This window comes from Manacus vitellinus, unplaced genomic scaffold (assembly GCF_001715985.3).
Source record: "Manacus vitellinus isolate BGI_N305 unplaced genomic scaffold, ASM171598v3 scaffold_3_pilon, whole genome shotgun sequence".
NCBI classification, from domain to species: Eukaryota; Metazoa; Chordata; class Aves; order Passeriformes; family Pipridae; genus Manacus; species Manacus vitellinus.
In genome coordinates, this window is record NW_021940535.1 from 39,969,345 (window position 1) to 39,983,327 (window position 13,983).

Here is a 13,983-nt window from a genome sequence, read left to right on the forward strand (position 1 = left end):
TTTCAGATAAGGTCTATGGAACCTAATTGGAAAAGATGGATCAGTTATCCCAAGTAATTTCAGATGTGTGAAAAAGAGCTGTTCTAGACAGGAATCCCAGGAATCTAGAACAAAACAAACAAAGAAACACTCTCTAGCCATCAACCTAATAATGAAGGGCTAGAAAAACTTATGTAATGTATGGTATAATCTCAGATACAACTGAACAGACTGAGGGCATCTCGGGGAGGAACTGGAAGTACTAAATCCCAGAAACTTCCTTCTTTTCCTTCTCTGCCCAAGAGAGAGCAGGGGAAATCAACAGAAGAATCTCAACTACAGCCTCTAACAGGATGCAGTACAATCGCTGGGTCACCATGATGCAGGAGGGAGCAGTGATAACTTACCTTCTCTCGGAGGCATGTTTGCCATGAGATGGCAGGTGAAGACAATGGACAGACAAAAATATCTTACCTACTGTCAGTTCTTTCCCTTACCTCACACAACCACCTGCAAGCTAAGCAGGGCAGGGAAACATCTGTGCCTTGTGCAGGATTAGGCAGCCTGGCCATGCAAAGGGCTTGGTAGCCTGCAGCTGGCCACCTCCTCCAGCAGCCAAGAAAGACATTTGCTAAGTCACTGCAGTTGTTCAGTCATATTAACCACGCTGAGGGGAAGGCCCTTGTTTCCATGAAATCCAACTAAGATTATCACATTGCATTGCACTGCTACCAAGGAACAGACGGGAAGAGTGAGTGAAAGCAAGAAAGGGAGAGGGAGAGATGCAGTTGTGGCAAATGAGTTGTCTTAAGACTCAACCCACCACAGCTCCAGAAGCATGAACCACACATGGACAGTCACTAAGGAAACATCTAGAGTGAAGTTTAGGATCTCTGCAATTTGATGCACCAACAAATCCTCTCCCAATAGGCCACTGGCATTGCTGACCCCTTCAGAGACAAACAGCTTGTCACTTTACAAACTATGGAAAAACCAAAAGTGCAAAAATCTTTAAAAGGCAGGTATAATTGATCTTTAAGATTTTGCAGCACTTTGAAGATCTCATAGCGTCTCAGGTTTTGTGATCAGTGTTTTACAGGTAATATAAAAGCCCAATTGTTTTAAAAGGGCTCCTTTCCATTCTGCAGTTTTCATCTAAACTTATCAACTACTGCATTTAATTACCACTGCAATGCTCATCTAGAGCACGAAGGTCTTCCTTCTCTGAACAACTGAAAAATAATGTGATACTGTGCATCAGCAATACACAGGGGAAGTTCTGACTGGATATAAGGAAACGGTTTTCAATAGGAGGATAATTAGGAATTGGAAGAGGCTGCACAGAGCATTTGTGGAATGTCTCTTCCCAGGCATTTCCAAGACCTGATGGGAGAAAGCCCTGAGCAATCTGCTCTGAACTCGGTGTTGACCCTGCTTTGAACACCACACTGAACCAGACAACCTCCTTCCAACCTCAGCAATTCAATGGTTCTATAGTCTACTGTCAGACAAAAAATATCAAGTTCCTCAAAAGCACCACAGAAAAGCCCAGGAATTTCATAGAAACTTTTCAGAATTAAATTTTTTAAAAAATATTACCCATCAGGAATTTTGTCCCAAGTACCAGGTTGCACTACTTATGCATGCTGCTATTAAATTAATGGTATGGCTGAAAACTTTCAAGTAAAAGCACAGTTGTAACAAATTTTATGAACCACATGCAAAATAAGTTAGCCAAAGGAAAAAAAAAATCACATATCTACTCTTTGGAATATCCTTTGCAAATAAGCGATGACCTTACAATTAATTTCCTTTGTAAGTATGAGTAACAGCATAATAACTTAACAGGCAACATTAGAAGTGTTTCTTGATAACAGGTATTTCTGATTAACCCCGTGTACCTTCTTACGAGCACAAACACAGAGTCATTAAAGCAGACAAACCCCCAAGCTGCCTGAGGAAGCAGATGCAGAAAGCACTTTGCAGGTGCAACACATCCTCACCTTGAGATTGGGTTTTGCGAGGAGTTTCAACAGCTCTCTGATCTCACTGCTCAGTGGTTTGCTCTGCAGCTCCTCAGCCAGCTGGGTGAGAGATGGAATCGACACAAAGACCATTAGCAAAGCATTGTTTTACCCAGTGCATCAGTGACAACCCCAAATCTATCTTGTTCAAGGTTATTGCTTTCCAGCGTGTTCAAACAGAAGCCAGCATGAAGGAAAACACCATCAATCACCGCGCTTCTGTTTCTGGCCCTCAGTGGACCAGATTTAAGCCAGGCCTTTTGGCTCAGTTTAACACAAGTAATCATTTCTGGCAAGGGTGCAGCCAGATCACATTCTGATTTATAGCCATGGGGGCAAATCCCAGCACTTCATTTAAGTGAACAGTCCTTTGCGTGCAGACAAAGAACTGCTTGTAAAAACGACTGGATCAAACTTTGACACTGTCTATAAAAAACAGTTTTGAATGAGGTGGTGAAATCCATAGTGCTTCCAAAAACCCACAGTAGCTGTGCTGTTTAGGACTGGGATAAGAAAGCAAAGTGCCCCTACAGTGCAGGCAATCTGAACCTTTTATTATGTTTACACATACACTGGAAGGAGCTTGTTAAATGTGAAGCGGGTTAATCATAATATAGTTTATAACAGGTCATCAGCAATTCAAGCCCTTAAAATGCACAAACTATGTCCTAACAACAAGATCAGTAATTTATGTTTGGTTATACTATAAAACTGTGGCTTGGTGAACAATAGAGCAGCAGTTTAACATTTAATCCCATGGCTATTTGGCTCATGTCTTGGGTTTTCCTTATCACGACATTCTCAACTAATTTGGACTCAAGAGGCATATTATACTGCAGGATTTCAGACTCAAACTATTTTTCCAGAAGAAGGAAAAGCTAAAATACATTTCACAACCGTGAACTTCAGTTTAAAATTCTGAAGCTACATGGCTCATAATCCAAAACGTGATTTCAGATAATCACTTATTTTCTTTGCATTAAATCAGTATCATAAAAATGTCTCAAAGAAAGATTGGCTATTTGCAGCAAGTAACTTTATTTGCCTAGCCTAATTTTAAATTTGTACTTTCCTTTTGTATAAATTTTCAAGATAAATGGGTGGACACATATTTTGCATAAATATATCTAAGAGACAAATCTAGAAGCAATTATAGACATCAGACATGGTTCGAATACTTTTTTCTAACCTTCACATTAATACAGGTGTAACAGACAAACAAAAATTCATCACCTACAGTTTCACAGCCTTTTAAGTATAATTCATAGCTAAAGTACCCACCAAGTACATCAGTGCTAATATTAACAATATTTTTGTCTTAATACCAAAAGATTAGAAAACAGTCTCTGTAGGAAAGGTCACAATGAAGTATTTTAGATACATAAAGCCAACTATTGAGGTAATCTGAATGCAATCTAGTCTGCATGTTCTATGGAAAAGCTCTGCAAAGCTGGAAATATTCTGTGATAGCAATAACAGCAGGTATATGACACAGGTTACCCTTGGGTCTCTTTTCATTCTTTACCTTGTACTACTCATCACTAGAGAATAAAATCTATTCATTTGTGTTTCTCTGGTGAAGACTAGTAACCACTCAGTAGGAATGATGGCTTCAGCATTTCTCTCAGATGAATTGTGCACAAGCATCTATTAACTCCAGCAGAACTGGCATTGGCTTTGGTGGTGCAAATGCAAATGCAGGCACATAAGGTTTAGAACAGTGAGACACAGAAAGAGTATTTTGCTACTGCTTTAATACACATTTCAGTCTCATAATTTAGAAAAGTATTTCTTCAGAGATAAAATGGTTATGAATTTGCTTTCCCTCATACACTTTATCTGTTTTTTTCCAAATATTTCCATAAAAATGGAAAATTGAGGCAAATGTAGCACCTTGTGATAGAAGAAGAGGAGAAAGACAAATATTAATAAAGAAAGAGGAAGACAAAGTCATGTTGCCAGATTAGCAAACAGATATCACCTGTTGTGCTTCTAGCAGTTTTAGAGAGGATTTTTGTTTGTTGTTGAACTGCTGAGATCTGTGACAGCTATCAGCAGTAGTAGAAGCTCCATGGCATGCTTTGGGCACACCATAATCGTGCTGATCACCTCCTATGCCAAACACTGCAGGAAGAGCTCTTTGAGAACCACCTCTATGATTCTTTGTTGAAGGAACCACAACATTTCACCACATTCTTCTGCCACTACAGAGAGGGGAAGATGTGGAGTGAGGCTGGTGACATGGAGAGCACCAGGCCTCATCTTAAAGCTTCTGGAGAAAGTTCTGAAACTTCTTTGGCCAGAACAGTCTTTCTAACAACCCAGAGGCCTCATCTGCCATATAGACCTATACTGCCAGTGATGTTTGGATCATCAGCATGGGATTAAGAGCCCTAAGTCCAAATAAGAAGCAAACGGAATCTCTGCTGGGAAATTCAGCCTAGAAGTCCCTGAGGGTGAGAAGAGAGAAGGTATGGCAGCTAGGAATATGAAAATGTTTAGAAAAGTCTCACCATAACTGTTACTTCTAAACTTGCATTAAAATATAACACAATACATTAAACAGTTTTATTTATGATCACAGCACCTCAAATTTGGGCTTTAAATCAAACCAGAAATATCCACTCGAGAATATCTCCTTCTTTAACTCTAGAACAGTTACTATGACTAGGAAGACAAAACATTAATTTAAAGGCTATTGAAATGAAACTGTGTATTATAACACCAAAGTGCTCTTAAATCCCTGAAGCTGACATCTAGTCAGACAAACATGCCAAAAACTGAATAGCACTTTAATCCTTAAACTTCATGAGTTTTGGAGTTATAAAGCCCACTCCATGTAAATCTGGTGCCTCAAAGTTTGCTGATAACTATGGAAACACATAAAATCCTGCAGTGTGGGAGCCTGACTTCAGCCACCAAAGGACATCTCACCCTGTGGGACAGTGCCCATAAAATCAGCTGTTCAGCTACACACAAGCAAGGAAGAACCAGCAAGAGTATCTTTGAAAAGAAGCTGTGCTTTAAAAGTAGGCAGATGTCTAGGAACAATCGTGTCCCAACATATGTACATTTTAAAAATACTACCATATATACACAGTAATACATTCAGAGTTAAAAACCCGACCTCTCTCAACTGAGGAGCGACAGAGTGTTTTAATGTGGGGATTTCCAAAACTATACCATTTAAATGGGGCTGAACAAAGAATGAGATTGCTCAGCATTTCTGAAAATATCAAGAACTAAGTTTTGCATCCAAAAATAAGAAATTATTCTTATTAAGAATTTTAGCGCAGAGATCCATAACACAAATATTAGCAAGGATTATTAATATGTCAGCAAGAATTTAATGAAGAGAATTTCAACCAGCTTTCTAATTTTCAAAATTACTATCAACATTATTCAAAGCTGTTCAAAGGTTAAAAAAATATTACTAATATATGCCTGATGTCAAAGCTAATGTATTATTATAGTTGGTATGTTACAGGATACAGCTCTCCTCCTACTGAAACATGATTAAATTACCTTATATCCTTTCTTCAAAAGTTTTCAAATATGTTTAATTCAGTTTTTCATTAAAATGTTACCATTCTCAATTCACAATATTCAACCATTTGTAAAATTTAAGAATCAAAAGCTATTAATTATACAAAGAGATAGTTAAGATTTAAAAACATCTATAAAGTATGTGAAGTTTCAAACATGCTGTATTTGAAATGGATCCTAATACATATTGCCTTTTCCAAAAAACAGCCTGACATCATCAATTGCAACAAAGATTTCTGGATTTCACCTAAACCACAGTTTATTAAACATTTCTCTATTCTGGCCTACCTCAGGTTCAGTCATAGTTTATACAGGTGTGTTCACAATTCATCTGAATCCTAGAATTAACCAAATAGCAAGAAATGGCAGGTTGGATTTTTTTTCTTTAAAATAAAAATTATAGTAACAGGAAATTAACTACTCCATCAATGCTGACCACTTTTATAATTTATTTTTTGGTTATGAAGGTAATTTGGAAAGTTCCAATATCGATAAATCACTACTATATTTTTTGTTATATAGTTTTGAATTTTTTTTAACAAGCCTCCATCCTAGGCATTTCATATGCTTCATTTCTTTAATATTATCTGTTGTTTCTCATGTTCTGTCAGCAGTGCTGCTATCTCATTTGTCTTTATTTTTCCAAAGCATTCCTCTTGTCCTTGACTTTCTCAAAACACTAATAGTTGACAACTTTTCCCCTCCCAGGGGAGTTCCAACCTGTAATTTTTATTCCATAGTTACTAAAGCAGAGCAAGAGGCTATCGATGCAATGTTTTTATAACATGCAAGTGAATAAAAATCGAAGTAGTATCAGCAACAAGCCTGGTGATGACAGAACCTTTGGAAACATTTGCAGCTTCTTATGATTTCAGCTCAACGGATTACATTCATATGTTTGCACCATGAGGAGTTCTGCTTGCAGACAGTTTTTGGGAGACTTGGTACCCGTGATCTCAGCAGGGGACACTTACATCATCTGCCAAGGCTGCTGCACCATGGAGTATGGGCACTGGGTTCTGTTTTTCATAATAGTGCAGTTTTTCATGAATCTGGAAGACAATAGCACAAAGCAGTAAGTTTATTTAGCAGCATGAGAAATGGTACAAAATAACCCCATTGAGCCAATGGATCTGTTGAGTGTCTGTAACTAAAGAAACATCCTTATAGTAACCTACAGGCAGCAATCATGTAAATGCAATTCATCATCATCCTCTGTTGAAGTGCTAAGAATATGAAATCAGATGGAAAAAATGCTCAGTATGTAGACCAACCCACAGAAAAACTAAACATTTGTGATTTTTCTCTCCTGGCTTTCTCTGTCCATATTTCTAACATATTGCTCCAAGTATCAATTACATTTTATATTGCTGCTGAAAACACAAAGCATAAAGTGTTTATCCCCAAGATGGATATAAAAAACCCTGTAAATTATGATTTATGAAGTGAAATAATAGCCTGCCACCCACATCTTGACAGACAGCTCGGTGGAGCGGCTGCCGTCATTAAAATAATTCAGAAACAAGGGCAATGTAGTGCTAATATGAATTCTAACACATCTGAAAGAAAGAGGCAGGCCTTCAGTGAGTTAAAGTCATTTAGGAGCATTTAAAGTTTTTAATGGAGAGTTATCAACATTAAAAATGCACTATATTTTGGTTCTTTCAAAAGGGGAAAGGATACACCACCATTTAAACAGTCAGCCTGTTCCCTCCTCCACAAATTATGCATTTCAAAATTTAGATTTTTTCCAGTATGAATGCTTTAAAGACCCAAAATATTTTGAAGCTTCTAACAAGTTTCATGAAAGCCATTTCAGAATGGTATAAAGGACTATATTAAACATTCAACTTTATTTACATTATTTTCCAAAAGATACACAGATATACAAATATTAATTAAATTTTAAAAAATGAAAAAACAGTAGCCTGAACTGATACAAACACACCCCATTCTAAGATTTCTACTTTAGTTCTGCTTCTCTGAAGGACACATGAACTCCAGATGGTTGGAGGAGTTGCAGAAGGAGCTAAATCAGGGACTGTGCTTGGCAAGGAGGGGAAGACAAGGTCTAGCAGAGGCCGTGGGGCACAGAACTCACATGGGGACTCCGTCATGTCCTTGGGGAACAGGATCCCCAGTGACACCCTAGCCCTCCCCAACACACAGCTGGGGAAGGAGCAGGACAGATGCAAGACAGCAAGGACAGTTTTAAAGAGCAATCAAACCACTCTTTGTGCACTGAAAATATTCAGTTGACCAGATTGCATTCCTTTCTGTTCCCTCCAGCCTTCCCCCCTCTTCCACATTCACTTTTCTGTTTACTTTCACCCCCAGCAGCACTCACTCCTCTCACTGCCCACGACTCCCTCAGCCTTCTCCCCAGCCCATTCTTTTCAATTTAAACTGAACTCTTACAACTACACCCATAACAAGGTAATACCACAATAATGACACTCGTGCTTGCCATTTTTCCCGTCTTCTGCTGTGCTTCATAACCCTTTCTAAGTCCACGTGTGTTTTTCCTCATTTAGACTACATGTTCTTCAAAGTAAAGGCCATGTGATACTCTGTTAATACAACATGGCACAGCAAGATCTAAGTCTTGATTGACTCCTTCACCATTTCTGCAACCCTGATAGGATTATTTCAGTACGTCACTGGTTAAAGGACACCGAAGTTCTGAAACATCACAGTGAAGCACGAAGACATCACTTAATGTGATGTCTTAATTCACTTAATTGCTAAGTTGTAAAATAATTTGTTCTCATCTGGAAACTATATGTGAAGCCCTATTGTTTCAAGAACATGAGTCTGAATTTTAAATAGCTTAAGTAGACATTGTTTACTTAGCAATTACTCAGACTAATCCATACTGGATGTCACAAAAGTATAAATGAGTGGACAACTTCATATTTCTAGCTCACAAAGACAGAAACTAAACAAAACAAGGAGTTGCAGCTCCCTGACTTTAGCAGAAATTTGTGATTTACTTAGACTGTGAACTTGAATAACTAAAAGGCACAGTAAATCAAAAAGTCTCACATCTATCATTTTTTGATTGCTTCAGCAAACATCTTGATTTTATCCAGACTGAGTTTCCATCAGCTCTGAGGTCAGCAGCAGTTCCCTGCGCTACCTCCTAGTTTCTCAAAGAAAACAGAAGTGCCACTGCCAATGAAGCTGGTTTTACCCTGGACAACCTGTACATATCTCTACCAATGAAATTAAAACAGGAAAAAATGAACCAAACTAAAAAAATGCTGAGACATCATGGCATAACCCATCTTTGTAAAAATGTTATACGATCGTAAACTCATGCAACACAAGTAGGGTTTTAAGAGGTGCCACTGTGTACCTTTAAGTAGTTATTGACACTGTCTGTAACCAGCAAATGACTGAAAACAAATTTCTGTTTTCCTAGGGGTGGATACTGGAACCCAGTTAAGCATTTAAGGAAAATCATTAAGATTTTATTTGATTATGGAGGAGTTGTAGGGAGTTGCCACCTAAACAAATCTAGAGCAAAACCCAGAAGCGAATGAAGTAAGTAGGAAAATTTAACTGTTACCGGACAGTTCTAGATATTGGCTTCTGCTACGTCAGATTGGAAGTTTGATTAATCTACTCTACTAGCACAATGAGTGACTCTAAGGATAAATATTTTATAGTAAAAGACACTGTAACCTCAGTACACTTCCATTTGAGATGCAATAGAGTGGGGTTTTTCCCTCAAATATCTGACTTTATTTGATAGAATTTTGCTTTATTTATCAGCTGAATCTATTTTTTATATCAGGTCATTATATGAAAATATCTGTCTTCCACATATTTGTAATTTAAAGCTTTTACCTAAGGAAATTAAAAAACACTGGTCTGTGCACAAAGATGCAATCAAGGCAAAATACAAGGATTACCTTTTATATCAATATAAAATTATCATATGCATTATAAAAATGCTACTTCCTACTGCTCTCCTACAGTTCCACCCACCTCTAACTGCTGGATTCATAACATATGCAGCATTTATGTCTAATAGCTTCCTGAACACAGTAAGACAGGAGATTTGGTGCAACTCCTCTGATAAAGCAAAAGTTTCAGTGAGGCAAAAATGCATTTTCAGGCAACTTCCCCTCCTTGTGCCTAAAAGATACATCACGAAGTTATATTCTGTAATCTTCCCCCCAGATCGCACTTCTGCTGACTGTCCTCTAGTTCCTCAGGTTGTATTTTTAAGCCTTTTCTGAAGATGGGTACAGCACTTGCCTTTCCCTTGTCACTGGGAACTAGGTCAGCTCTGTTGCCTTTCAAGGAAGACAGAGCACACTTTGAGAGCTCACCTTGTGAGCCTTTGAATTTCCTGGATTTCAGGGTGATGAATGACTGCATTTATGACAACCACCTTTAGAAAAACTACTGTGCACACAGCCATGTGCTTTGGCAACCTTTCCACAGTCTTTCAGATAATCACATTCCCAAACCTGAAATTTGTAAATCATGCTAATACATGCACACCTAGCACTGCATTCCCAAATTTCAATTCTTACGCAAGTAGAATCTGAAATTCAAATATCTAGATTAAGTAACTAGGTTGATTAAAATGAATAGTGTGAAATAACCAAACAGAAATAAAAAGCAAAACAAGACAAGGTGGTCCCTTTACTCAATGAAATTAAACTGCAACAGAAATTAAAACCATCCTGGAACACTTCGAAAGAAATATGAGAGTGAATTCAAACCCGTAAAATAGAGAATTCACCCACTCAGGATAAAGCATATCATATTTGCAACCATTTGTTTGAGCTTCATTCTAAAGAATTCTATTTAATACAAAAGGCAACTTTAGCTTATATTCTGCAGCTATACCAGATGTCCAGTAACTTTAATACTACTGCCTTCTCTCTACTAGAAACTTACAGAACTTATGGAAAACATAGGACTGTATCATGCTTAAAAATAGGAAATACAGTACATCTGTTCTAAGTTCTTCTGACATTTACATGTAAAGCTTGAATGCTGAAAATCTCTTCACAGATGAGTCAAAGTCTGTTAAAGTAAGAATTATATATTGTAAATAAAACATAAAAAGCTGTTCTGCTGAACAGATGACCAAGTTGTTGGGCTTTTGTTTTTTTGATTATTTTTTTTTATGACTACCTATTCTTTTCACTGTAGGGTACTTTTGGAAGATTTATGAGGTTCTGCAAATACTGACAATCTCCTCTGAAATTATGCCCCAAGAGGGAAAAATAATCATTTGCAAATTTATACAATTTTTGGCACATTTATAAGCAAGAGATATTGTTTCTGGATTTTCCCAGAGAGACTGAATAAAGCTTTCTACAATAAAGCAGAGCGGTGTCCTCAGCCTGGACTATTTCAAAAACCACGAGGAGCTTTCTAAGTCAGAAAAACAAAAATTTTAAGCAAAGAGTCCTACAAAATAAGCTTAATTTGTCCTTTCAGATTTCTTAATTTCCTTGTACAGTTCTAATATCATATGGCTGAAAATAAAACAGAGGAGTGGGATAAGCACATATCCAGAGTAATACCATCAGTTTCCAATACCCCAGGTCCTTCTGGGAAGGAATCCTTTCAAAACAAGTATAATTCTATTAGTATTTAGTAGGTAGAGTTTTGTAAGCAGGACCTTTCTGAAAGACTCTACAGAACAATACTACACACTTTACAAACTACACACCTGGCTTCAGGTATTAGCAATCTTTTAGGAAGTTCTACAACTATAAAGTTTCTGTAAAATTGCAACGGAGCTTCAAAATAGACTATTTTCATCATAAGATGATGCCACTCAAGAAATGCAATGTGTCAGTCATGTTATCTCTTTTTCCTGAACTTGAAGAAATACAGTCTTTAACTGTTTGATGTACCTACAGCTTCATACACATGAACAGAATGTTTTTAAAGGAGATACTGAAAGTGTCAGTAAACTGAGATTAGAGTTCCCTGTAACTGTTGTGAAAAAATCGTTTCCCATCAATGCCAGTGAGCTACAGTAAAGATGCAGAAAACTGTTATAATTACTGGAGTTTCAACTCTTCTGTACAGCAAAGTGAAATAAATTTCCAAAATAGAGACAAATAAAACAGAGACAAAGGTTACTTATGAAAAATAATTTTGAGACATAAACAGAACACTCAGACTTCCGTCTTTCAGTTTTTATGACATTCTTCATCCCTAACCCTGCTTCTCTATCATCACATTGGTTTTGTCTTTCTGTTCTCTCTTCCACTCCTCTTTTCCATCTCAAGAATATTTTTTCAGCTTCCTTGTTTCCGCTTTCTTTTTTCTACTTTCTAAACTGACAAGCAACACATTTCAGTTACCTGGAACTACCTTGCTGCCCACAGGTTTATATCACTATGAATAGAGTACTCTGTGGGTATGTACTCAATGACACACCTCTCAGTTGTTTGAGCAAGCACTTAACCTGAAGTTTTACATATAGAATAGGCTAAAAGAATGTTTCCCTTCTTCCCTTGAGATTATTTCACTTGTTACATGGATTGAACAATCTAAATTTTACAGGGAGCTAGCAAAGAAAGTAAAGCTGAAGATTAACACTGTGAAGACATATTATGCTGTAGTGATCCAGTGCAAGATGTAGAGCCAACACATAGGCCTTGCTTGAGAAGCAAACGTGAAAGGCACTGTGGTGGAGGGAACAAGAGGTAGCAAAAGGCAGAAAGGACCCAAATCAAAACAAAGCTTTTAACAACAGTTAAGAGCAAGGGAGGAATAAGGTGCCAAAGAGATAACAGGAGACAAACTTAGTCTTTTTAATAGAACAGTTGGTGTAGGTAATGAATAACTGTATGTAGGAATACAGTATGCAAACATCTGTAACCCCAAAACCACTGGCCCATCAGTGAGCCATATCAGCATGTAAAACATAAGAACCATCACACACATATGTGAAAATATTCTGCCAACCACAGAGGGGTGTCACCAGATACTCAGACATGTCAACATCTCTAGATAAGAGGGTTTTTTATGGCAATGACACCTTCCTGACAGTACACACTGAATAGGATCATGTGAGAAATTTGCACTGACCATCATTCTAGGGCAGACCTAGAATGGACCAGAGTGCATCACCTTTTGGGAAACATCAGAAGCTTATACCCTCTTATTAGTTACATAAACATTCCCTTACTTTGATTTTATTTTATTTTATGGGATATCACTCAGCATAAAGACAAAGTACCTGCAAATTCATCTAATTACACACATGCATGAAAACATGTAACATCACGTTTGTTTAACGTGACAGAAGAACTGGTGCTGAGGACCTAATCACCACACCACACACATTTCTGGGGGTTTATTCGGGACTAGCCTAGTCTTTGTTTGCTGAATACCCATCAGCAGGTAATCTGCTTGTTTGATTTCAGCAGAAAGGAATCCATCTCATATACCAGACTGCTGATGTAAACCAAAGCAGCACAAGTCAAATCACTGCACTAGTGATTTGAACTAGAATGCCAACATAAACACATACACAAAGCATCAAGACATGTCTAGAAGACAGGTATTTAGTATATAGCTGTAGAAAGTCCATAACAGTTGGCAGAACATCTCTGACTGCTCTCTTCATTATATTCTTCATAATAAATCAACAAGAGTGTCTGAAATGAAAGCACTGACATGCTGCTTCTGTATTTATTGGCTTAATCACTTATATGGATGCATAATGGAAGACTCTTATAGATGGAGAAGCTGTTAATTGTCCAAAGTTTCAGGTTTATGTACATTTGCAAAAAAGTATTTCATTCCCCTGGTGGCACCACTACAAAGTGGTGCTACTACAAAGAGGAGCATGTATATATTAAGAAGCCACAACAGATCAAGAGAATGGAAAAAGAAAGCAAAAGAGAAACTGCTGAGGGAGTGCGTGCTGGTTTTGGCTTAATCTGCGATTTGTGTTCTGCATCTGTAATATCTGGAGCAAGAAAAATCATTCCAAGGCACTCATGACCGTAAAAGACACATTTGTGAACAGTCCCACCATTTACACAGTGAGATTTCAAGATGAGAATTAGGGTTTTCATTTGATCACTAATGGTATGACCGTAACTGTGGGATCTAGACTGCGAGTTCACTGTCTGAATTGACCAAAAACTTTGAGTCAAGGTAAAACAAATAACTTATAAGGAAAAGGAGATTACGGGCTATGACAAAATGAATGAAAATAACCATTAATAACATTCAGAAAAATAATTGCATACCATCATCTCTGCTGAAAGAGAATGCATATTTTGCTTGATGCAGAATTTTAATTAATAGATTATTTAATTCCCTCCTTTTCTCCTTCCAGAACCTTAAGGTATGAGATGAAAGGAACAGAAAAATTAGCCAACTCTTGGCTTTATCTTCATCACTTGGTGGGTGTCTTTAAGCCCATTTACACTGCATA

General features: G+C 37.5%; 1 protein-coding gene across 6 annotated transcripts in view; it reads right to left on the bottom strand.

Moving 5' to 3' along the window:
• MPP7 (membrane palmitoylated protein 7) overlaps positions 1 to 13,983 on the bottom strand; it is a 142,812-nt gene that overhangs the window by 55,112 nt on the left and 73,717 nt on the right. For all 6 annotated transcript variants that reach the window (XM_008930068.2, XM_018075641.1, XM_018075640.1 and 3 more), the window contains exons 4-5: positions 6,524 to 6,601; positions 1,983 to 2,063 (exon numbers count right to left, since the gene is read on the bottom strand). In XM_008930068.2, coding sequence (XP_008928316.2) covers positions 1,983 to 2,063; positions 6,524 to 6,601 — 159 coding nt within the window. The remainder of the gene's footprint in view (positions 1 to 1,982; positions 2,064 to 6,523; positions 6,602 to 13,983) is intronic.